Genomic DNA, 27,319 nt, shown 5'->3' with positions numbered 1-27,319 from the left:
TAGAAGTTGTTTTACCAGAATAAACAATGCTTTCTTTCACAACTAAAAGAGATGTAAAAATGTTCGTTGCTGTTTCCCATTTCATCTGAACATTATTTTTGAAAATATATAAACAAACTGCATTTTCTGCTCAGTAGAGCTCTATGCTCTAGGTACATTTTAATACATGAAAAATGAAGTTTCAACAGAAGGCAAGTTCAATGCCATGATGAGAATTACTGCAAGTACTCTGATGTGTAGCCAAAAAATATTTTTTCTTTATTTCTTTCATCTCTTGTCAAGAGACTGATGCTCATTTTTCCCCTCCAGGTAAACTGGAAAAAATCCTTCAGTTTTTCGTGCAGCTGTATGCTACAGTGAAAACATCTCAAAGATTTTGCTGAAGGGCACATTGTATGCATTAACAGGCCCCACTGCTGAATGACTGCAGTGCAGATCTACCTAAATTACATTAGAAGCAAACATTGAGTACATGGAGTGGGCAGTGGACAGGCAGGAGAGCAGGGGAAGGAAAGTCTCAAGCCTTTACATTTTTCCCCAAAACAGACAGACATGGGCATCTGTGTAAATATGTCTGGGGTTCAACAGCTTATCCTTGGTCTGCTCACACTTCACATTCCCTGGGACTTTTCAGATTTCTCTGTGCATGGAATAGGAGGTCCTTAAAACTTGTTTACGTCAAAAGAAAGAGTTCCAATGACTTCAGCAAGCTTTCAACTAATTCTGACCCAGACGGGTTTTATCTTTGCATTAGGATATGAAAATTCACTTTTCATGCTGAACACTTCAAGTACTGTTAAATAGAGTGTCCGGCAGGATCAGAAGACATCTGCTAAATAACCACTGCATCTGCGTAACATCAACTCCCCAAGGAGGTGGTATGTTATTAGCTCATTCTACTTACTGTGCAGAACTATGAACAGCACCAGCCAACAGAAAACACTCATTTGTCATTTGAGAAGTTAGACTTCCTTCACTCTGAAGACATTTTGGGTGCACCCAAATTTAGACACAATTTATCCTCAAATAAGCACATTCATCTCCCAGTATTCCTATTGTCTAGATAGACTGCTAGGACATATTGTCTAGAGTAGGGGTTAGAAGGATTGAGATTCCCTTGAGAGCCCTTCACAGATTTTATTTGACTTGATTGTTTGGCAATTTTTTCTGATGTCCAACATAATTTTTTTTTTGCTCAATTTCATCCTATCACTTCCTATTATGCCTGACTGAACTGCTCAAAACAAGTCGTCTCTCTCTCTCCTGACAATGAGGATACAGCACAAGCATCTCTTATTAGCACATCTATACTGCAGAATTTATTGGTAATTTTGACTATGGAGTTGACATTTTATACTTCTCTTGAAGAGAAAATACTGATGGGAACAAAAAAAAAAGCTCTATTTCCCCATCCTACTTACTGGATAATGTTGTAGTAGAAAAATAACTTTTCTTCCAGTTCCTCAAATAACATTGCAAAATCATAAAACAATGGCTTGCTCCCATTCAGCTAAAATTTCAGCTCAAGACTCCTGATGACAATAAATTACTGCATATAGTATTCCTTAAAGTTTAGTATTTTTACAATACAGAAAATTATAATTGCTCTGTGTACTAAATCTGACATAGAAGCCACAGGAGGAAAAGAACATCTGGAAAATTCTTATACATAAAAATTGGATCCAAACACCTAAGGAACAATGGACTCATTTCACAGGTGCACTGAACTACATGATCAGTAGAGCCAGAAGTATGGAGTCTGGCCTTCGACAGTAAAAAAATTAACTACTGCAGCCTAAGTAGCCCATTACTGACTATAGCTTGGTACGTCACTCATATTACGTCTGCAAGAACAGCTACATTCCACAGACTAACTCATCCTGACAGCCCTCTGGGCTGCCAGAATATGAGGTAATGCCGGTGTGATAACAGACACATTAGCATGTGGACCCATTTACCTTCACCCTTTTGTCCACAAAATGTATTACAGTTCTTGGAAAGGGGTTCTCTGGCCCACACCTGCACGAGAGAGCAATGACACAGAGTCAATTTTGCCAAGAGTGGTGAATTCTCTGGAGATAGCCATGCTTTGCTTTTGCACTGCCCTGAAAAAAACCACAAAATCCTCTCCTGTGTATGTCAAGACCATGTATTGATACTACCGTGATTTTTTTTCCATTAATTTCTTCTACGTAACTTGTATCTAAAGTGAACATATTGTCATATCTGCCCCAAACAGTTACGCAACAAGGGAAATGACACACAGTCAATGAGCTTTATGCCCATATACACACAGCCTGTCTCCAGTCACACCTGCATGTGTGTTTTCCCAGTGTGTTTTTGTTAAGAGGAGGGATATACTGAGTTAACAGAATTTTAGCTTCCAATTACTATATGTAATTCCAAGTAACAACAACAAAATGAATTAAAAAGAGAATTCGAAGCAAAGCAAATTGTATGTATTTAAAAAGACCAATCTGTTATGTACATTGTAGCTTCTCATCACTAATGAATCCCAAACCACATTCTCTTTGGGAAATAAAACATTAAAACAGCCTAGGCGGTTTTCTTAGTGATAGTCAGAATCAATACAGAACACTTGAAGCAGCAATTTCCTGACTGACAGTCAATCTCACAAATGCTGTAATAAATAAAAATTTGAGCAAAGGTCACAGAACGAGCCATTTGATTTATACACTGGCATTGATGATGAGGTGAAGGACATTGACACAGTGAAGGTGTTGAGCTTAACCCAATTACAACTGCTTAATTGCAGTCAGGGGTAACAATGCCCTACCTGGCCAAGCTGTTCACAAGCTGTTTGATACTCAGCTCGCTGACAGAGGTCTTTCACACGCTGGTATTTGGGGAGAAAATTTTCTTCTTGTGCATCTACCTTCTCATTCTCCCTTTTATGCAGCAGTTTACTGGAAAAGAAAAAAAATTATTCTTACGTTATATTAACTCCAACACACAAATACAGTTAGCTGAAAAGACTCAGAGGAGTAGTTATTTTCCGAGTCCATAGCATCTCTGGTAGCCAAAACTTAACAGTCCAGTAGAAACTAGCATTTAGCCTGACCAATAACATACAAGTTATTCACGTCCTCTCTCAGGGAGCATACGAAAACATATAAAATCAAGACACTGTTACATGCCTGAGTGACAGGCAGTGACAACTGTCAATATAGAGAGACCACATCACATTCTACAGGGCTGCACTTTGGAAACCCCTCTTGCCCCCATTTATGTACTAAGGCAGAGGTGCAGAGGGAATGGCCAGCAGATGAAGATGCAGAGAGGAAGGGTTGTTCATAATCCCGTGATACAAGCAGGAGGGTTGGAGAACAGCAGCTGAGAGCAAACTGGGATGCCTTCCCATCTCTCAATCCAAGTAAACTCCCCTTCCCCCACCACAAGAGCACATTTGTGCAGGCTGTAGGCAGAGGCCATCCATTCCCTACAATCACACAATCACTGCCATTAGGCATACTGCAGCCGTGTCCCTGCTGGCACAGCTAAATGGCTTTAGACTGCAGCAGAGTGCTGCTTTGGCTTCAGCTATTCAATATCCTTCTATTTTAAAAGACTGGGCTTTGTGATTAACACTTTCCTTACCCTCTTTCCACAAGGAACGAGTCTCTCCATACCTTCATCTTTTTCTTTAAATGAAACCTAGGAGGAAACGAGGAGAGGAAGACGCAATTCCCACAAAACCAGTAACCAAGTTATGCCCCGGTTTTCTGTCCCACCCCTAATTCCAACAAGAAACATGCCACATAACTGCACAAGAGGACATCCAGCTCTATGAAGCAGGAACATATGCCTCTCCACTGAAAACCACAGGACATGCTTCTCTCACAGGAACTAAATTCGCAAAACAATTTCTTCAACATAAGCATGTTGAAGGCACAAGAGATTAACTGAATCTTCCTTGTTCACAAAGGATCACAAATTAAACCAGGATTTCCTGACTCATATTTGGGCTCTTACCCTACATCTACCCAAAAAGAATCCTAAAGCATCTGCTCCATTCCCCCTTTCCCTCCACCCAGCTACTTGTAAAGCAAATAGTTCTCCTTCCCTTTTTCTGCTGATTTTCTCTTCCAAGCATTCTCCAGCAAGTCTAATTCTCTTCCTCAGTCTTTTTCCAATGAAAGTACTGATGGAAAGTCTTAAATTAAAACTGCAGTTTTTAGTGCTAGCCTGTCTTTATATTAAAAGTCTGAAACACAACCATCACCTTCAATTATTTTACTATTTATTCAATATGAAATGCTTTGCTACAAATGATGCCATGAAGACATTTAAATATATAACTTACATAGCCAAAGACCTTCATGTGTAGCCCTCTCACTTCTACACAGACTACATTTAGTATGTACAGATGCCATGCATGCCATACAGCTAGAATATGAACATGGCAAAATGAAAATAAATAACTGAAGTGAGTTGTATATGCCAAATAGTCTTCAGACTTTCCAGTTTATGAGGTACTTAGATAGATGGTGATTTTATTACATCTTCCTTTAAATTTTCTGCATGCTGCTGAACACTTGTTCAGTCTCTCGTACAAACACATGCATGTTTCCATGCAACATTTTCATTTCTTACCTATTTACTGGTCTCTCAGAATCCAGCAGCTTTAGAATGGATTTACCATCCATATCAGATGGAATATCCAATCCAGCAATATCTAGAATTGTAGGTGCAAGATCAATATTCAACACAATGTGAGGATTCCTGAAAAAAACATAAGACAAAACAGTTTAAAGTCTATACAATAATACCAAGCAACTCCAGCTTCCACAGAGTCCAAAGACCTGAAAAGGCTTATTTCGTGACATCTGCAAATAAAAAAGGACACATTGTGATCCTTTTCCGTGAAGGGAATTAACATATAATATACAGATAAGTTGCATAACCTCAAGGGGACTAATACAAGTATTTAAAACTTTAGTAAAGAGCATTTCTGAGAAAACAAAATAGTTCATATGGTAAAGTTAGTTATTTTTGCACAAGACAGTTTAAAAACCATTGGAAAAACTGTTTGGTTGTCTTACAGAATCAAAATGCCTGTCAAATATGCTGATGACTTTCTTAAAAAGTAGATTTGGCAGGTAACACATGCTTTACCTGTTTTAAAATCTGGTATAGAAATGAGTACTTCAGTTCCTATCACAGTAGGCATGTTCTGAAGAGAGCATGAGAAATATACTGCTAGGCACTAGTAACAACTAAAAGAGACTGTCAATTTACAGTGTGAGACAGAAAAAGGAAAGGGATGAAGAAAAAAGCAGCACAGGAGGAACAATTATGAAGAAAAAAAGCGAGAAAATAACAGCTTGAACTACATGCCAATACTACGTGCTACAGCACTAAGCATGTAGAATTATTTTGTTATGATGTGCAGGCACAAAGAAAGGACGGGGCCAGATGGGCCGAAATAAATATTAGTGCAGAATTCCAGCTCAAAATACAGGACAGAAGAAAGCTGTTAAAGTCACACTATTTAATGAGATACTATTTTAAAATTACTACATCTTTGAGAAAGTAAGCAAACCAGGGCTGACAAGAACATAGGTGATGAATTAAATTGATGTCTCTGATTTTATTTTAATTACTAATAATTATGATGTAGCATATCTGGTAACTGAAATGAGAGGTTACTAATGACTTGCTATGGTCATTGCTATTAAAATTTCCTTGGTACCAAAAGGGAGTCATAATAATTATTCTGCAGGAAAAACATAGATGACTGAAGTTCTACCATTTAAAGAAAATCAGGCTGAGAGGGAAGATCAATTTATTATCTGATGTATTCCCTCTCCAAGGTGTTTCATCCTGTTCTTCCTATTTGCTCTACTGTGACAGGCTCTGTTCTGTTAGGATCTTGTCAGGCTGATTCTTTCCATTCTAACAGAAACACGTTTTCATCTTCAGAAGTCTTTGAAATATAAAATTCAGTGGGAAGGTTTCAGAGCTTTTAGGGATTATCTGGGTAAAGATCCTAGAACTACAGTAGACACAATGTGGCTGGTCTCTAGCCTTATATGTTGCAGAAGCACTAGCTCAGTCACTTGGGCCATGTTAGCACTGACTCTCCAGGAAGGTGAAAAACTGCAGTCAAAGCAAAAGAGAGCAGGTTTTTAGAAGGCTATTCCAGTTCATTTGAAATTCTGGGCTGCTGCAGACAAAACTCTTTCAGTGCTGAGGTAATATGTTTAGTCCCAAGTGAGGAATCCCTCCCTGCTCTTCAGAGAATATTGGTTTTTTCACATGAAAAACTTCTGAAAATAAATCAAACACAATGCAAAATCTACAGAATTTAACATTTTTATGCCTTCAGATAACGTGAATGAATGAATTTAACCAGCATATGGAATGAGAGGTTTTTAATAACTATTTGCTGTCATATTACACATTAGATCCATTCCTCTGCGGTGAAGAAAAAATTGTGTGTGGAAGATTGTGTGTGTAAATTATGCTAAGTCACACACACTGATATAAATATTAGGCAGTAATTTATGGCACTCTGTCCAAAATCATTACCTAAGAGCAAATATTTGCTATCTGAAATAATTGCTTAGAAAGTATATTTACTTAATTTTTTAGCTGATCAAACCTACCATTTTAATTAACAGTTATACTCTGCAGGCTTGTGTGCATCCAAATAACAGCCCTAACCATGTAGTCTCAGAGAATGAGCCAAACAGAATATTTTCTGGATGCCAATATATGAACTGGTGTTTATAAACTGAAACAAGTGACTCCAATGTTCAGCAATAATTATCTACATTATACAGTATACTTTTTTAACTTAAAAATGACAGTTTTATGTCTAATTTTCACTCCTTAAAAGAATGTGTTTCCTAGACTGGACAAAATTCAAAGTGGTTTTTCAGCTATATCCACAGAAGTGCAGTGGCTTGTGCTGCACACCCATGCAAGCAAAAAGGCAATAGCCTTGAGTTTGTTATGCCATCCTGTGCTATCAGTTCTGCTTTCTGAGGAGATGTAATTTTCTGCCAAAAATAAGCAAGACGGGCAGAACTTTGTGCCTCCATTTGGCTGCTAGGTCAATACAACTAGAGATGTGAACATGAAGTTTTCATGTAAAAAGCAAAGAACTTACAAGGAACCAGCCTCCACATTTGGTCCTCGGACATAGAAAGGGACTCTGATATCGAACTCATATGGCATGGACTTCCCCTTCACCAGCCCAAACTGTCCAATATGATAACCATGGTCTGCTGTGTATATTAGATATGTATTTTCCAGTTCTCCTGTTTCAGTCAACATATTGTAAATCTGAAAAAAAAAGCGAAACAAAATATGAAATTTATTCCACTGAGTAGCTCTACGCATGGAATGCTGCATATCACTTTCTGCCTATGTGTAACATACAAAAAACAACAGCTAAGGGTGCTATCATAATGAACCACTCTGAGTACACAATCACATCTTAATTTTACTAACTGAATATTGTGGCTATTACAAGACAAAATTCTGTGTTAAGGTAAAACACATTGGCATGCCATTTCAAAAATGTTTGGGTTCAGTATTTTGCATGAGAGCTGTCAAGATAGTACTAAATACATTCAGTAACAGAAATAAAAATTTCAAGGTGTCATTTCAAAGTTTTCTCTTTTATCTTCTAGCAGAAAGCAGTTTTAATAAAATGACAGCCCTTTGAATCTCACACATATTCAGGCAGCACTCAACAACCTTGCCTTCAGACAAATGACTCCCCATTATGCAGAATATTTGCAAACTATCTTCCAGATAAAAATCACTCAGTCATACTCTCTCACAATGGAGAATTAGGAGGTTTAAATGTGAATACTTCTACAGATTTACATGAGATACTATGTGAAATGTACCAACTTGAGCATCAATTTTTATGTGACATTTTCACTTGAGAAAGGTGAAAAGGTGGTGCGATACCACCAAAGTGCAGCCTCACACAGGTGCAATACATCAGCACAGGAGAAAAACTGTTGTGTTGGTTTGGGAGTTCATTTCTGGTTCTTTTTTCAGGTTGTTTTGTTTGCTAGTTAGGCTTTTTTGGGTTTTTGTTTTGGGGACTTTTTGTTTGGTTTTTTGTTTTGCCTTTTTTTTTTTTTGAGTGTGAGATTGTTTTGTTTTTTTCTTTTTAATTTTGAAAAACTAGTAACGCACATAATTCAGTAGAAAAAAATCGGGCTAACTTGGTAATTAGAACTAAAAACCAACCTAACTGATTTTGCCTGCCACAAATCACCCAGAGTGAAACCCTTTTACTAAACAGAAAATTCAAATTGCGTGGTAAAATCACCAATTTCCCCTAATGCTGGTATCCGATCCATCTAAACAGCTTCATTAACATGAAGCAGAGATCATATTTGCCTGAATCAGTAATTATAAGACACTAGTAACAAGCTTATGCAATGCCATCTACATAATCCCATTTCTGCCTTAGAGGACTCCTCTATTTTTATGTTCTACCTTTTTTGAATAAGAATGCCAAGAGATAAGCAGAAAAATTGCAACACCTTTAAATCCATGAAACCATTCTTCTTCAGCATAGCTTTCAGTGAATACAGACATTGTGTTGAAGACACATAGTTTGCATTAAGAAATCCCATTGTTACATGATGCAGACAATTTTAAAAGTACTCATCTATGTATTTATTTACTTCCAGTATTTAACCTCCTCCTGGGTCATTCCAGTTAGGACTCCTGTATCATCACTTTTTGCTGCTGCTGTTTTCTTCTCTCAGAAGCTCAGTGTTACAAGATCAAAACAGACACACATTTAGGTAGTTATTTCCAATAGGTTGTAGGACCACTTTATCAGAGGGTACATTTTTCGGATTTATGATCTGTAGTTTTTCAGGCAATCCCTTTCTCTTCCCCTTTATCAGTAGTGGTTCTGTGGCAAAAAACCAGCTTGTTCACACCACCCAACTCAGGGTACCTGTTTTTATGAGATGAGGAACCTTACACATTGAATAAAGAGACAAAATTATCATCAGAGGTGAGAGGCTTACACATTATTAAAAAACTGATAGTTTTTTAAACAGTCCTGCTTCTCCTTCTTTCTCCTTTATCTTCATATGAAGGACAATGTGGAGCTTAACTCAAGAAACAAACACATGTTTAGCTGAAAAACAAAAGTTGACTATTAATCTTACCATCTCCATAGAGTCATCCACAGACATGAGCGTTTGAAGGCGCTTTCTCTGGAGCATGTTAGTGAACTCCATGTGTATGGGTTTCATGGGACCAGTGTACCTCATTATCCAGTGCTTGTCTGGGTTTGGAGCATAATTATAACTAGGAGTACTAAGGAACAGAGAGAAAACCACAATGTTTTAGTCAAGTAGAAAAAGTCACAGTAATGAGTATTAACTTCCATTTGATCAACACTATAGGAAGTACTATCTGAGGTGCATGAGAAAATATTAAGATTACTTTTGAAACGTCTTCTACTTTCATGTTATGAAGCATGGGAAAATGAAAACCACTTGAGGGGGAATAAAATCTATGAAAAACATTAAACACACTTTATCTTTCCAGTGATTTCGAGCTAACAAGTACACATTTCAAGGCCAAGAGACTTAGCCTCAGAAGACTTAACTCCACGAGTATGATCAGGATGAAGCATGTATTACAGAGCTCCTACTCAAGCAATTGCTTTGTTTTCATTCTGCCCACATTAGCACCAAATACTAGGTCTTGTGCAAGCTGTTTAAAAATAACTATAGAACTTGCTGTAAAGGTTCTACTATGTTCTTTAACAGCTTTTTAGATTTCAGCACGACTGGTTACTTGAATATTGTCACACTTATGCACCAGAGGAGCACAGGCACTCTGCCTACTGGTATCCAATTGCATGCGAGCAGCAGAAGTCAACAAATAGCCAGACTTTAAAGACCTGTGAAAAAAAGTGGGATGAGGAAATAGGGCTGTATTTCAAGGACTCATTCCAGCCACCAGCTCCTTTGCTTGAAGTCCTGGCAAAACCCCAAGAACCTGATTCCAGGTGCCCCTGGAATCTCACTGTCCCTCCAAGTTCTTATGGTTCTGGGACATCATTAAAGTGATGAGGAAAAATATTGTCCATAGTTTCACATGGTTGGAAGTCCCAGCAATCACTTTTCTATGCATAATTATATAACTTTAGTTTAGCTGAACCTAAATAAAAGATTTATTTTATCACCATGATGTCAACTCTCTGCATAACCAACTCACTAAAAACTATTATTATAGCTTACATTTGCAAGAAATACTATTCTTATGTGCTATATTTATTTCTTAGTACTTCAGGTTGAAGACCACGTTTTACAATTTCTTCACATCATGGCTCAAACACATCATGCGCAGAGTCTAAAACATTAAAAATTACTTTTGCTACGTAATTTGGTTAGGCTTCCTTTTTTCATTCAAAGCAATAAACTCGGTCTATGCAAATTAAATACTCATTTATTTTCCTCTTAGCAGCACAGAATTTCCTAACAAATTCCTATTTGAGAAATTTCTACTTTTGGTTTTGTATAGGCAACAGAGCAGCAAGGTTATTAAAAGTTATTAAGCTAAAAAATAATGTAAGTTGAAACTTCTCATCAAAATACCGCATATCTAATGTATCTTTGAATGTGACAGTCTTATGAGATTTAATATAAATATTAAACTAATAATCTGACCATGACATTTTTTATGCTGAAAGCCTCTGTTAGATGCTATCTGAAAAATGTGCATATTTGGCAAGGGGAGGCTTCTTCATACAGGGAGGAAAGGGCTGATGCCTATTCTTTTTGTATTGTTAATATTCTCTTGAATTTCAGAATGTTATTGTGGTTGAAATAATGACATTGCCTCTTTGAAAATGATGACAGTTATGGAAACTGTTGCTCTGTGATGCTCAGAATGAATCAAAAATGCTTTGCAAACTCCTTTTCCACTTACTTTGTGACTTCCTGGCTGATTTTAAACCTCCCACTATTTAATCCAACTAAAGCCCACAATTTTCTTTGATTACTACAAATGTAACTCTTTAATCCTTAACAGATTTGTCCGTCTTATGGGAAAAATACAAAAATTAACATTTTGGAAGCTAACTGAGGCAGCTTCTTCCAAAGTACCTACAAGGGAAGCCCCAGACAGATTGCATTTGACCTTGAAAAAGATGGGTGGTAACATGTACCCTCTACTGAAGTAACATTTCTGATCACTCTTAAATTGCCCAGCTGCCACATTCTCTACAGCTCACAATATAGGCAGCAATAAGGGAAAACCATGTAGCTGAGGGATTTGCTCTGTGAATAATTTTCAAACAAGACAAGACTGCAGATGCACATGGAGAGGAGCTCTACATTATGAGATGGAGAGAGTCTGCAGTATAGGGCAGAATGGTCATACCAGACAGAACATGGTACAGAACCAAGAGAACAGCAGCATGAATTAGCCACAGAAGTACATATCAGAGCTCAGAAGCAAAGCAGCACACTGACTAAAATCCATACCACTGGCTTTTAGTTGTTACTAGCAACGCCGCACGATGCAGTATGTACATCAGTCAATACCAAGCACTACCCTCCCGCTTTCCATTGGCTTCTCTTTTCCTCAGAATCCACTTACAGACTTCACCAGCACTGCCACAGGGAAAGGTGGAGGATCATATCACCTGGTACACTGCCTTCTGCTTTGGGGACTAGGCAAAGACTTTGTTCAGGGTATTGCTTATTGCTTTAGGGCAATTTGTAATTGTTCCACTGCATTCTGATCCTTTCTTACAATATCCACATGACAATGAAACAGTAAGAACTGCCTGCAACCCTTTATCATTGACAGATTTATCTGTCACTGAGACTCCCTGGAATTTGGGAACAAGGGAAAAAATGGAAACCAGAGAACTAATTTGCATCATTTCCCTCACTATATGTACATGTTCTGCATTTTTAGATTTACTCAAACCCAGGTCAATGAAAACTCTGACAGAATACTACTACTACTATTACTATTACTATTATTATTATTATTATGCAGTGCTGGAAAATTTGTTTAGAAGACAACTGTCAATTTGCTTGTGTGAGATGTACAAAAAATCCTATTTTATGTTCATATCCAAAAGAAAAACATGGTTCCTTAATCTACCAGGATATCTTTTTCTACAAACAAAACTTCCTTTCAAAAAGTGATACTTGCCATGTAATCGTTATCACTCTAAGAAAAGTCACCTAAAATTAAAAAAAAAAAACAAAAACAACTAAACCAAAAGTGTAACTACTTTATAATTAGGAAGATAAACCTAATTTGTGTGAACAATTAAATTTAAAGTACTAGCAAAAGAAAAATAGATGTATTTAGTCAGTATTTTTCATTGCTTCCATCCTTCTACTCTTTTTCATTCAGCTAGGAAGTAAATTGCTACAGAATGTTGCCTGATAATCATCTCTGAGATCCAAATGCCTTCCAAAGGAACCTAATAAAACTAAGCTCAGTACTGGATATAAGCCATGAGAAGTTGCTCACTGGGCATTTCCACAATTTTCATTTCAAAGAAAATGAAAGCATAAGATGGCAAATAAACAAGAAACACTTAATTGCTGATGATCTGTGCCACAGATTCTCTTGGACACAGCAGAAAATAACAAAATATGTAATTCCAAGTTATGCAGTAACCAGACAATAAAACAAAGGAAACTTCTCTCAGACTCTATTTTAAATAAAACAAAAAAGCTCAAATGGCTTTCACTGGACTTTGGGCTAGCCTGAGGAGCTCTGGCCATCAATTGAAAATTGTTTCCACCAGTTCCCAGCTCCTCCACAAACCCAAAATAAAACAGAATTCGCCTTAAAAAAGGAGGGGGCAACACAGAGGAAGAAAGTTACACATGTTGAACATCAAGGAAGGCATGAAGCCAGTAATTAGAAAACTGTAGGAATGCTTTCAGTTGCATCAAGAGGTGATTTGGGAGAAGCATTCGTTTTACCTCCTTGTGAGGAGATACCTGTAGTGCAGCATTAAGAGTTGTACGTGCAAAATGTCTCTGTGCTATAAACAAGAAACATTTCAGCATGGAGCTTATGAGCATGTTCCTTCAGGAACCAGGTGATACTGCTTTTGGGATCTGTTCAAGACATTGTATTGGGTCATGTACGGTGTAATCTGGTGCTGCAGGCCTGTATTCCTGTTCTTTCCATAAAAGAAACAGGAGTAATATGTATTGCATACTACAGTTTATAAGTAAGGACAGGGAGATAGAGTTTCTTCTCCTGAAGAGATTATAGCCCAAGAACCAACTTTTGATCATCGTGCTCAGAATAAAAAGTGCTTTACTTCCCAAATAAGCTGTAGCAATGTCCAATGAGTTCAACATGAATCATTTATCTCAATGAGCTACAATTCTGAGTTCTAGATGCAGCAGCCATTCTCAACACACTTGTACTGCCCCTTTACAAAAAAAAAAATCTGGAAACTCTTCTTATATATTTGTGACAAAGTTATGCCAAGAATACTATAAAGAAAACATTGTTCCCCTGAGACTACCCAGAACTTCCATATTCCAGAACCTGAAAATCAATCAAAGTTTTTGTTTTTTCCTTACATGTGTTCTGAGGCATTAGGAAAGAGTTGTGAGTACTGAGGGGCTGAATCTTCAGGACCATGAGGAGCAGCATGGCTTATAACCATCAATACAGGCCTGTGAGGATACATCTTCTTTGATATTCTAAAGAAGGTAATACTGTCATTTGTAATCAGATCAGTCAGATAATCCTGCAAGTAGAAGCAAAAGTATAATGAGACACTTGAAAAGGAATTTCAAACTGGGGGAGGCAACAGGAAGGAGAGGTCTGAGGTATCATAAGAAACAGGAAAAAGGAAGCTAGTTCACTTAGAATGGTATGAGGAGGAAGTAAGTTACAAGTACTAAAAACTCAAATAAGAGAGATACTAACTTTCAAATAAAGACTCAAATAACTCTTCACTGCCTAGAAATACAAAAACCAACAGCTTCTAGCTTTATTCTCAGAACTGAATGGCACTAAAAGAGATCAAATAGTAACCCTTTCTTCCTAGAGTGGGTAACGACACAATGAAAACCACAATACTAAATACAATGACCAGGTATGAATTAAAAAAAATTATCAGTGTCAGTATCTTCAAGATGTACAGTCCAACCTTACATCATAAAAATACTTTGAAAATGTGAATGGCTTGATGTTCTTTTCTTTTTTAACCTTCTTCTGAACCAGAAATCACTAACACGAGAAGATGGTGGGCTAACAGAACCAAAGACTTCATTCACTATTACAGTGACAATCTGATAGATATATAGCTCTGTCACACATTGTTGAGAATTTAGAAAACTTCCTGTAGAAGAGTTGGACTATCTCTATATGTTCTAAGAAGTATCATTATCATTCTTAAGATATCTGCAAGAGCTATAGGGATTGAAGACAGGATTTTTAATGACAAACCATGCTCTCCCTTAGGTGCTCCCCTGGAAACACTACAAATATAAATACCCCTCAAACATGAGTAGGATGTGAAACTACACCTTAAAAAAAACCCAAATAACTGTCATGTCACAGCAGAATGGAAAATCAGACATAACATCTGCCTCTGGTCAAGCCAACAGGTACAACGTGTGGTACAGACTGGACTGCATCTCCTTTTGAGTACAGCTTTCTGTCCACAGTTAAGACACTTGCTCCTCTTCACTTCTGTCAACAACCTTGGTCTGAGGAGTCAGCTTGTCATTCAAAGGAAGCCTTTTTCGTGGACTATATTTACTTCCCCCAAGTTTTTTCTTGTCTATCCCAGAAGAAGGCTGGCAAAGTCTCCATTTATAATTTTACACACTGATACAACACAAGGCATGACTGTTACAAAACTGCCATAATTATGACTGTTACTGGGGTGGCATTTTCACTCTAAATAGGCATTAAATGAAGAACTTCCACTCATAAAAGTACACAGGAGAAGGGAAAATGTACTAAAGCAAAATTGACTTCTGAACATGCTTTCAATGCCTGAGACAATATTCATAGTTCAGAGAGAATACTTAAGTGCTCTCAAAAATGGACTGTCATTGATCTTCATCATACTGCTTCTTTAAGCAGGTCAATCACTTGAAGTGTGCAACTCATCTTTGATTTAGCCACTACAAGAGTACAGTTTTCCAATTTCATTTTAAAGATACAGGTTTCCACATGGTCAAAGTGAAAATCACTGCAAACCCAGCATTTAACAGGCCAAAAGACCAAAGAGAAACATTTCACTGACCTGATTTCTAATAGTTTTTTTTTTTAAAGGCCCATACTGTAGAGGTTGTAGTTGTAGAAAGTTAAAAGTTAATCTAAAAAATGTTGACAGAAACTGAAAAAGAAAAATCAAAGTAGAATATATCCTGTAAGAAAATCTGAAAGAATTTAATTTCCAGAGGAGTTTAGCAGTTACTTTAGAGGACAGAATAATCAGTGAATTTTTTTTCTAGTTTTCCACTGGCACATAATTAACAATAACTATGTTAAACAGATAGGACTAAAAAAAAAATCATCTGATTATGCTGGTAATTGCTGGAAAATCACATTTCCAGCAATAAAAATGGCAGGAAAGAAAGAGAAAGAGTCTTCCATTTCAGCTTCTGTTTGCTCATTTGAACTCCAGTGTTAACGTCAACCAGCACTGTTCTGCACACTGTTTTTCACTGTAGCTGCTTATTATGCAAGAACATGAAGATTATAAAAAGCTTGTATTTCTATCATTTTATTTTTTATTTATTACTAAACTCTGTAAGAAAAAACTAAAACAAATGAAATGTAAACATTTTCAAGTCTTGCACGCACGAAACAGAGCTGAAGGTATTGGAACATAAAGCTCCCTGTTGGCTCCTTGGTACAACGGAGATGGAGAACAGTGCCTATGAAATCACTTGGCTGACACTTTTCTACACAAGATATATTTCCATCATAACATTTCAGTACACAGCTGTAACAATTAGCTCTGTCATTCTCCACAAATCTGAAGGAAAATAGAAGACAAATTCTGCACACTAGTTTGCCCCTTCCCCTTAGTAGCTGGTGATGGAGAAGATAACCCTAGAAGACTGCGAAGTTCTATCTCTCAGCACAAAGTATGTTCAATTATAAAAGGCAAATAGGGCAAAGGAAAGTAGAAATCCCTGACATCAACTTTTTAAAGGAGAAACTGGCTGTGAACACTATGTTAATGAAACACAAATAGGAAGGCAGGACTTGTGATCACTAGGAGAAAGCAAACAAAACACGTGTTAAACAAATATACATTACTAATCACTCCAGAGTGAGTCAACTTTCTTAGTTATACCCTAAAACTAGAGCAGTTTATGGATAGATTTAGTCACCATCATACTACAGAGTCACTTCTGCCTACTTTAGGACTTCCGTAAAGCTGGTTCCTTTGGAAAGGAACGCTTTTAGCTGAAATAAACATATTCCTGACTGCAAGCAGGTTTTGAACTGTAACATGTTAGATGAGGAAAAAATAAAACTGCATTTGACAATGACTATGAAGCATTTTTGTAAGTTTGATCAGGATATAACATCCTTGAAAGGATATTAAAAAACATATACATCTGTATGCACAGAAATACAAACGTAATAGTTAGATTCTCCAGTGATTCAGAATTATCATCAACCAAGATTCTGTGAATACTCCATAGTATTGTGGCTGTGAAAGAAGGTCCTTAAATGAAACGGGTGGGTCTAGCTGGAAGGAAATAAGAGTCTCGTCTCATTACTTCTTGTGTAACTCCCCTGCCACAATAATTATCATTCAAAACGCAGAAATAGTTAACCTGAAGCATTTAAGTCTACCTTCACATCTTCAGCTTGTCATATTTAACACAGTCTCAGAACATTTTACTTGTTTACCCTGTCAGTAACAATGGTTTCAGTAACACAACCTTCCCAGAATGGAAGATAATGTCCCAACACTACTGTAACTGGTTGTAGATAATGTTACACATAGCAGCTTTCAAGTACAAAAAGAGGCCGAAACTATAAAGTGCAGCTTTCTTGTGGTCATGTCCAAATGTTAATAGAAATGAATCAACAGGACCTACCCTGGAGTAGTCATATCCATGCTTCTCCTTCACTCCATTTCTACAGAGTGTGTAGTTGTAAAATCGAGAATTTTTAAGTAATCCAACCCATTCTTTCCAACCAGGAGGCACGTAGGAGCCATTGTATTCATTAAGGTACTTTCCAAAGAAAGCTAGGGGTAGAGAAAGCAGAAGCACAGTAAGAAGGCATAACAGAAACACCACTGCTAAATTGATTCACTCCTTTCTGTTTTTATTTAAAATAACTTTGTTCTCTCCGTTACAACAGATCTGAGATAAAAGTTCTGAGTCTTAATCTTGCCTCTGTTTTTTTGTTATTTATATCTCCATAATGCAGATATTTTGATTTACAACCTATGTACAGGAGAAACTGGACCAAAATACCCATTATAATTTCTTTTTCAGTACCTGATATATTTGGAGTCAGACCTCACATTCCTCCCCCCAGACTCTTCTCTTCATATCCTTCATGATGCTGAGCTGCATCTATTCACCTATTAGTGCCCCGTGAAACTGCATTTACCATCAAGAGTGTGAAATTAGAACTCATGTTTTCAGATATTAACACTCTATATTTCAACATGAATGCTGCACATCAGGTATTTTGAAAATGCATTTAGAGCACTGCTCCTCTGACCTATTTCAACAGACAATTTTCCAGACAGTGACTTGGGTTCTGAGCACGAGTCTTAATTACACATAAAGATTTGTTTACCTCTCTAAAATCTTTTACTTCTGTATTTGATACCAGTTTTCCTCAGCCCAAAGTTAAACATTTGCCCAATTGTTAGTATAGTGATGGAGTGGGGGGAGAGAGAGAACACGTCTGTCCTTTTTTTCAGATGTGTATCAAGCAAAAATTACTTTTAATACTTTTTGTCCCCTGAGAGACAATCAGAGGGAAGCAGATGAGAAAGTACTCTCAGCATTGTGTGGAACAACCAGTTAGCCCAAAGGTCAACCAAATGCTGCATTCACATCATGGCCAAATATACTCTTAGACCGACAACGTATAGTTGAATAAACCTAGTGAAATTATTGAATTTACTGCAGAAATATGGGGGTTCTGAGATAAAAGTCCTGTCATTAAGTATTTAATTTTGTTCCATGGGTAAGATTTTTTCAGGAGATATCAGTTCTTTTTAGGTATTAAAGTAACTGACCAGATTTTCCAAAAATCAGTAACTCCTAAGTACTGAAGCCATCTTCAAAATTGTCAACAAAATGGTCTCAAGTCAGCACCTTTTGTGACAACCAAAAATATGACACTACTGTAAGGATTAGAAGATGTCGTGTTAGTATAATTACCTTAGTAACTGCAAGAAATCTAATGGGTTGCATAAAACATACAGTGAGTCTTCTGCATCTTAAGAGTATTTTCAAGGAGCAGCTTAAGACTACATTTTATTATCAGATCCCTTTAGCTCCTTCATTGAGATACTTCATCAGGTAGACTAAGAGGAGAAATACAGGTGTGTATACACACACCCATTTTAGTCTACTGCGCGCTGATGGCCGATTTTTCTATACCTTATGGCACACCGACAGCACAGTGTGCTGTCACATGCTCCACCCCTCATTATCACAGCCAAAGGCTGAACTTCCCTTGAGCTCGGTCTCTCTATTCTTCCAAGTACAGTGCCTAACAAAGTTAGTCAAGCATTTTAAAGTGCCAAAGTTGAAAAATATGAAACTGACAACCGAGGCTGAAACCAAAGAAAAAATTAGGGGAAAGATGCACCTTTTCCATCGCCTATTTTTCACTCACAACTTGTGCAAGAAAAACCTGCACCACACTGCTCCCTCCTGCCTGCATGCGACTAGCACATTCCCAAAGGTGTCAGCAGCAGCACAAGTCTCTACAGATCCCAGCCACAAATGCCACCACCTCAGAGAACATACTACACAGCAGAAAGACTGATCCCCAGAAGAATCATCTTTTGCAACAGAACAAAACCCAGGGAAATCACAATGGATAGAGAAGTGGCAAAGGAGATGTGAAAACAGCAGCAGAAAAGAAAAACAGATGGAAGCTATGAAGTGGAATAGAAGAGTACAGTTTCTGCCTTCAAGATTACACCAAAGAGAAAAGAGGAGAGAAAAACCACAGGGAGATGGCCTGGGTTATGAATTCATTAAAAAAGCTTTCTCACTCCAAGGTTGTGAACTGAAATATATAAGCAAGCCTCAAAAAGCTTTACTCCTCGAAAAACCCCCAAAATAAACAAACAAAAACCCCACCCAAGCCAACAAACAAACAAACAAGCCGCACCACAAACAAGGAATTGGGAAGCTAAACTGTACATCTGCAGGGCAAGCCAGTAGTACCAAAGGACCCCAAAACTAAAAAATAAAACCCAACAAATTATTATTGCCAATTATTCCTAAACACCTTTCTAGGAATTGATTGCCTAGAGAAATCATACCAGCTGACTGCCCCAAAGCACAAGAGGAGCAGTCCCTTCTCTCTCATTCTTAATTTGTTTCATATATCAGTTTTATGAAAGAAGTCAAACCACTAATTCCTTTTTATAGCACCTTTCTTGGTTGTTCTGCACACTTCAGGTAACTGTAGGCCATATTCTAGGTTTGCTAGGTCTTCAGTTCAAGCACACACGGTATTTTATTTCCACCTTCTGAAAAAGGGAAGTCTTGGGATTTTTGTTGGCTGTTTGTTTGTAAACAAAAAATTCCTGAAGTAAAAATAGAAGGAAGTTAAATCAACACCAAGACTTAAGCTCTGGCATTATGTACTTAAGAATGCCAGAAGTCAAGAGGAAATTAGAATTAAAATACATACATTAGCCTTTGTGCTAAGTCTGAGGTAAGCTTCTAAGGAAGCTTTCAGATGGACCCAGCCTTGATCTTACCTGTCCTGTACCCTGTATTGTTGAGGTACACCGCAAAGGTGCGTATTTCATGCTGAGCCTGCCAGGATGGAGAAGAACAGTTCTCATTATTGGTGTAAGTGTTGTGGTTGTGGACGTACTTCCCCGTCAGGATAGAGGAGCGAGATGGGCAGCACATGGGCGTTGTCACAAAGGCATTGATGAAATGAGCACCTCCGTGTTCCATGATACGTCTTGTTTTATTCATCACTTGCATAGAACCTGAAAGAGGGAAAACATTTCAGAAATATTTTCTTGTTTCAGTCACAAGAACTCAGATACCACATGAGAGACCTGAAGGAAGCACAAGTAGTAAGGGCACTGCTATCTCTGAGTGAACCCAAATCCAGAGAGATTACTGATCCTGCCTCAGTGAAGTTCTCCCATCGTTTCAGTAAGGACTAAATACTGAAGTCCTAAGTGAAGATTTGACTCAAGCATGTTGACATAGAGAAATAAAAGAAGCATTATGATCTTTCTCTAAATTCAAGATTTACAACCGTAACTATCTGCAGCACCTCTACATCCTTTCTAGAGCTGCTAGTACTGTTCCAGAAGCTGAGGGTGAAAAGCACTTTATGCAGCAACCCTGACCAAATCATACCTAGTCTGTAAGTGTTACTTAATTTTTGGTTTCACAAGAAACCTCATGTTACCTTTTGTGCCAGCCTTATGCAAAAGGCTGAGGGTTGTAAGCACAGAATCATTCCATCTGGAAGACTATTTAGTCCAAACTACTGCTTAAGAAAGGTCTGCTGGAGTTGTTGTGTAGTTAAATAGTTCTATTCCCTAATGTAAGACATTAGGAGGTACTGATTTCTCTAATTGTCACTGAACCAAAGACAACAAAAAGCTCCCATAATAATTTCCATAACAAGTTCACTGAGTTCTAGCTATCTGCTTCACCCATTCTGGTAACAGTCTTACTAGCTACATTTTCTTAGGTTTGATTCTGCAGAATGAGATTTTTAGATGACTACTCAGGGCAGGTAATACTCTTTTTTATATAACCAAACAAATAAGCAAGGGACTTTGATAAATTGGGGTAACATGAATAAAAGTCTTTTTGACCACAATTACTGAATGCCACAATGCTGCCAAATGGCTTTTCTGTTTATTTAAGATAAGGTTTTGGTCAAAGACTGGATCTTTACCATAGACATCCACCTAACTAAATCTGGATCCATATCAGCACTCTTCCTAAACCCAGAAACACCAAGGATCAGACAAATAAGAAATTTAGTTTCCCTCCTCTATCAGTGCCTAATAGTTAAAACTGAGCAAGTTAGAGAAAAAATTCTTGATCTAGGAAGAATTTCAATTTTCTAAAGAATTTTTCATGGTACATGTCAACAGCATGACCTTGCAAAGGAGATAAAACCTGTTCATCACCAACCCTCCCTTCTCGTTATGAGCAGAGAAAGCCAATTGACAACATGGAAAGGAACGTATGGGCTCATGCTAGAATAGGGTTGGGGTTAACTTGCCCAAGGCTGAGTTGGATTAACAGCTCAGCTTTAATCAAAGCTAAAGGTTGCATCCTACAACCATCTGGCACAAACTATGTTGTTTCTGTCAATAATGGATTTAGGTTTCTTCTAAGCTCTTCTAAGCTCAGGATTTCATCATGAAATTGCAACAGTACAGAGCACATTGATATAACCAGGAGTCAAAACCTAGAGGCAAAATGGTCATAAGCCACACACAAAATCTGACTCTCTGGCATCATGAAGGAAGGTTAATTGCTACGGTAGGTCATTTTACCTAAGAACTGCTGTGGCATTAGTTTGAGACCATTTTGTTGGAATGAGTATTAAAAAAAAATTAAAAATCTCTTTGTGCATTTCTCAGGTCAGAGCACATGTCATATTACTTTGTGTCAAGAATCAAGGCAGGTTATTGCACTGCCCCCTTAGAATTTGCTAAACTTCAGATATCAAAAAGGAGTTTCTGAAGAAAGCAAGATTGTACCTTTTTGTTTCTATAATAGCTGTGTGTTAAGTGTCAGTGCTTAAAGGTACTAACAATACAGTTAACAAATATAATAGCTAATTATACATTATGTGAGCTTGAAAACTGCGGATGCTTCCTCTGCTGTCTTATGAGCTAGCCCAAGCATAAACAGGCAGTCTGAAAAAATGTTTTGCCATCGCAATATTGAAATACAATTTAACAATGCCTTTAAATGACAGAGGCATTTATGCATAAATAACAGTACATGTTAAGACTCCCCTTGGGGACAGTAAGCTTCTTTAATAAAAGAAGCTGTACTGCTGTAATGACAATGTCCTATATATCAACAGTCTTTAACACAAAAACATATGATCTAATCTGCTTCTCCAGCTTGAGAACTAATACAGAGTGACAGGGCAGTGCAAGGTAAAAATCCAGCATACTCTTCTGTATAATCTTAAATAGGCCAGCTTTAAATATTTTAAACACCATTAAACCAGTCAACTAAAACTTATTTTCTTCCGTTTGCCTCCCATACACAGACATCCATTCTCTGGCAGATTATTTGTGTGTTAATCAGCAACTGGGACCTCACCACATCACCTTGGAGCTAGAAAACCTTCTGAGGTTTCACTAGCGGATATATGACAAGAAGTCATGCTTTCTAAGTGTCAATATTTAATTCAGAAAATGTTGCTAACCATCTAAAACCACTGATAATAAACAAAAATCTAGCAGTTAAAAGTGAAATTTCTATGCCATTTTAAGAAAATATTCATTGGACTACTATGAAAATATGGAAGTTCAATCAATTTGAAGTGTTAAAGTTACTCAGTGAACAAAGTTAAGCAAACTTTATGTTGAAATGTCACTTGAAATGTGTGCTTTCCATAACTTTGTTTCGCCTATCTTCACAGTTCACCTCAGGGACAAAGCTGATATTTTGACTAATATTAATGGAGAAAATATACATATTAATTATTAAAAAATATTGACTTCCTATGAGTTGTGTTTTGTTGAAGGAGGGAATAATTTACGTTTTATGGCGCTCCAACTGTTGAAGAACTTGTATTAAGTATCAAGTGATTTGTCTACTCTGAAGCACTTCAGAAGTGTTTTCCAATAAACTGAACCCCACAATTTTAATTAACTGTCTCGTAAAGAGTTCTCTTTTTATTGTATTTGAAACTCATTAGACACCCTTTTCACATCTTCATTTCCCTTTCTTGAACCCAAGACACCCTCACATTTAACAAAGCATCTCCACATAGGATAACTAAGAAAAAATTATCTTCCATGCTACCTTTGTAGCTTTTCAGAGGAAGGTCTCAAAACAAACAAATCACCTCTCACTCAGATTTCTTTAATGTGGTTGAAATAGCTCCTAAAAAAATCAGATCTTTCTCCAATTAAGACTACGAAATGAGCTGGTTGGTTAAAGCCATAGCAGTATGGTAGACAAACCTGACTCAACTGGAGATACTGAATCCACCACACAGGGGACATCAGCATTATACTAACTTGGATGTAGCAGGGAAAAAAAGTCCATTCCTAATTAATTATTCCTTGTCACCATATTCCTCTTCTTTATATTATGCTTGTCAATACAAGTCTTTTGATTAGACAGTCTATCCAATATGTCTGTGTCCGCAGTTCGTGATGCTCTCATTTGTCTTCTCCCATTTGTATCCATTACAATCTACACTTATTCTCCTTTGATGTCCTTCAGAGATTCTGCATTTGATCTACCAGCCCTTCATCAGTATTTTCCTTCTTCCAATACAAGGCCAAGTTTTGGTTTCCAGTAAAACTCAGTAAAATGATTAAGAGTAATGTGAATAAAAAAAAAAAAAAAAAAAAAAAAAAAAAAAACAAACAAAAAAACCCCCACAACCCCAAAACCCCACAAAAACCCAAAAAATAAAAACCACACCAAAAAAATCAAAACAAAAAAACACCACCACCTCCTTTCAGGAAAGGACAACATTGTCTTTCCGGTAAGCTCCACCTGCTACTGGCACATTGCTAAATCTATCTTTAAATAAATAAAGGAAAGGCTGTTAAAGGCACTTGAGATTGTGTTGCATTCCCTTTTACCTCCAAAGTAGCTACAAGAGAACAATGAAAGCTAAAACACCAATCAGTTGCAGAATATTCTTAGAAACAGATGAAATCTTACCCACAGTTTTCTCTGCTATGCTTTCATAGGTTCCAACTTTTCCTTAGCTTTTATTTGTAATTCACATCTTGTTTTCATCTTGCTTAAATGCACTAACTACAATCACCACAAATGGCAATTTTGATTAACTTGGACAGCTCACCAGACAACAGACAAGAATAAAAATTAATTCAAACAAATATTGAGTCTCCCAAAGCCATTAGTGGCAAATGATGAATATCCAATCTCAGCTCCATCAAATGGATTTTCCTTAGTTAGATCCTAATTTGCGTGGACACATGCCCATTATCCTTGAAATTGGAAAGCATCAAGTTATCAGGGAAGTGAAATATACTGCCCAAAGGACTTACACAATTGCATCAGAAATACAAAGGCTAGCACAAAATAGAAGATGATACATTTTTTAGGACCACCTTCCAAGCCTGCAAGAAAACATACTTGGGTTCTTTGGGATATACGTTCTTGAAATTGCTTAATTTCTGATCCAAATAACCATTAAAAAAAGGTGACAATGACATCATCTGATCCTGTTAATTTGAATGGCATTTAATTAGATGAGATTACTTCCACAGCAGTTTTCTTACCACCTTGAAGAAGAATGTGACGTCTATGATACTGCAGACATACAGTAATATTGATACAAAGGAAGCATCTGTACAAAGACTGCAACATTGCTGTGATTAACTTCTCAACAAGATGAGTAAGCGTATGAGAAGTACAAGTTGATTAATTTTATGTTCTATTTCTTCTGTAAGGTCTGTTTTCCAAATTTTCCTATCCATACTAGAAATCGGATGCAGAAAAATTTGGAGGCAAAACTGCCCCACCAGACTACACATACAAGCGTTCTCATTTTTCAGATGACTGAGGTTTCATACACATATGAGAGTATCATTCTAATGCAAAATTATTAATGTTAACTGGCTTGCGTTAATCACTTCTCATAACTAAAGACAGCATTTGGTAAATACAAGCTTGTTCAGGTAACACAACAAAAGCCAAACTGTCAGTTAATTCATTATTCCAAATCATTAGGCATAGCATGCGTTTAATCTTCATCTTCTTTCTTCAACAATTAACACAGAGTTGATAGCAGAGTAGATCTTTTCATTCTGTGTCATTTTGGTCAGTAATCAACTACACATCTAAATGGACAATTACAAGAACAGTATGACTGTGTTAGGTAACATTTAAGTAAATAAAATGAAAATTGTGTACGTAATGAATGGCTGCAATTACACAAGAGAATTTGGATAATTACATGATGCAATTATCAGTTATGAATTTAAACCTACTGTTTTGGCATGCAGCTTCCCAGGTTATACTTGTAATTGCCAGAAGCAAAGCTTAGGTGTTTAGATGAAGACAGACAGGCATGAACTTTGTATTTCCATAGGAAGAGGAACTTTAACATTTTGGCCCTAACTTTTGCTGTCCCTGAATTGCAGGCAGATGGAAAGGATGTTCATTATAAAGGCAGGTTTAAACTTGTTCTTCCTATCATTTTTCACACTGAAAAAAAATTTCTTATTTTGAATGCAAGGATCTAGCTTCAAGAAAAAGCAATGTCATACTCATTGGCCAAAATTCTCTTTGTACTGGTCTCTTACCAAGTTCTACATCCTGATCATCAGTAAGAACAAGGATGATGTTTGGGCGGATGTTTCTACGGTCTCTTTGAAATCTTCCCTTCAGACGCTGATTTAACAGGAAAGTTGAACTTCCATCCAACAGTGATAAAACAGTCATCATGAATAATCCAAGGACAATACTATGCTGTGCCATGTTGTGCTGATTTAATGTTCTCTCTGAACAAGGTAGCTTAACGGCTTCTATTTCTTTTTCTTTGCAGGTCTCCTATAAGGGAGAGGGAAACAAGTATTTATCTATATTTTCACCCCTCTGCACCCATCAAGGAACAGCCAGGCTCTCTCCAAAGAAGTAAAAAGCAATGTACTTGAAATAATCTTAACTCCTAAGAAAAAAAAAAACTAACCAAACTTCCAAAACAAACACTTTTTTTTCTAGTGCCAGCTAGAAGCAGAAACTTGAAAAATTAAATTCATAAGCTGTTATCAACATAGGCAATGAAATTTCGCTCCAAGCTCAGATCTGGCAGCAAGCTCAAGGATTTAGCAAGGTTTCAAATTCTTTTGCTTTCATACACATAAATAGCAATCACCCTCTTTCTTCCTTAGTGATCCATTTACAGATGACATTTTTGTTTACATCAAAAGTGCAGATGTTGAAGAGGAAAAAACCCTATATCTATCATAATTCTTAAACAGGACTGTAGTAAAATTTACTGAGCTAACAACATATTTGCAAAGTCAGAGAACACTCAGACAGAAGATTTGTTCTATACTGATTTATCTTACAAATTCCATTAAAGAGCAAAGCTGCCCTGATCTTGGAATTATGTCATGATATTGTTTGAAGTCTACTACAGCTTTGATGTTAGTACAAGATCCCTTTGGCATTTCTGTTGGCTTCCAAGATTATTTTTAAAAATATCATTATTAATAACAAACACATTTGAAGGCCCATTACTGCTAAAGTTCGGGAATGGATGCACCAAAGTGACTTGCATTGCCTATGACTTGATTGCAAAACAGAGCACATCTAACTGGCACTACTCCTGTTAATGAGGCAATGAAAAATTCTTAGTAATTCCTACAAGGAGATTACAAGAAATGAATTAGCATGCTGAAAAATCTTTGAAATCACAGCTTTGCTCAGTCATCTTTTGATATAAAGGGATCTTCTCTTGCCTTCAGAAGTCAAAATAACAATACGAAAATGTACCGAAAATATCAAGTACTAATTATTTCATCAGATCCAGCAATCAATGAGTCAGTTTTTTATGAATTCCCTCCTTGCTCCGTGTTTTTTTCTGGACTGGTACCAAAGATCTTTGGTACAAGAAGGAAAAATCAATTTAAAATGATGCAAGAGAGATTCTCTGATTTTTGTAAAGCCCAGAAATGTCAGAGCAGAAAGAACATAGCACAATGTGTTTTACCCTAAGAAACATGTTGGCTATTCTACCCCTAGAGAAAACAGTTTTTACTCCAGCAGCTTATTTCATAGCCACATTATTACTTTCTCTCTAGTAATTGCTCGTTGAGATAAACTTTCTTAATCAAAGTTTTCATGCAACAGCAAAACCATTGGTCTGAAAAATTATAATCAGTTTTTATGCTCAC

General features: G+C 37.0%; 1 protein-coding gene across 9 annotated transcripts in view; it reads right to left on the bottom strand.

Moving 5' to 3' along the window:
* Positions 1 to 27,319, bottom strand: part of SULF2 (sulfatase 2) — a 79,167-nt gene that overhangs the window by 18,411 nt on the left and 33,437 nt on the right. For 6 of the 9 annotated variants that reach the window (XM_038158605.1, XM_038158603.1, XM_038158604.1 and 3 more), the window contains 9 exons: positions 25,724 to 25,970; positions 19,964 to 20,203; positions 17,094 to 17,245; positions 13,593 to 13,762; positions 9,177 to 9,327; positions 7,136 to 7,311; positions 4,615 to 4,743; positions 3,619 to 3,675; positions 2,798 to 2,927 (listed from right to left, as the gene is read on the bottom strand). In XM_038158605.1, the coding sequence (XP_038014533.1) occupies positions 2,798 to 2,927; positions 3,619 to 3,675; positions 4,615 to 4,743; positions 7,136 to 7,311; positions 9,177 to 9,327; positions 13,593 to 13,762; positions 17,094 to 17,245; positions 19,964 to 20,203; positions 25,724 to 25,898 (1,380 nt within the window). In that variant the 5' untranslated portion in view covers positions 25,899 to 25,970. The remainder of the gene's footprint in view (positions 1 to 2,797; positions 2,928 to 3,618; positions 3,676 to 4,614; positions 4,744 to 7,135; positions 7,312 to 9,176; positions 9,328 to 13,592; positions 13,763 to 17,093; positions 17,246 to 19,963; positions 20,204 to 25,723; positions 25,971 to 27,319) is intronic. The other 3 variants (XM_038158610.1, XM_038158608.1, XM_038158609.1) reach the window with 1 other exon arrangement.

This window comes from Motacilla alba, chromosome 20 (genome assembly GCF_015832195.1).
Source record: "Motacilla alba alba isolate MOTALB_02 chromosome 20, Motacilla_alba_V1.0_pri, whole genome shotgun sequence".
Taxonomy (NCBI): domain Eukaryota; kingdom Metazoa; phylum Chordata; class Aves; order Passeriformes; family Motacillidae; genus Motacilla; species Motacilla alba.
Note: the sequence above shows the minus strand (reverse complement) of the source record. Positions and strands in the feature narration are given on the sequence as shown.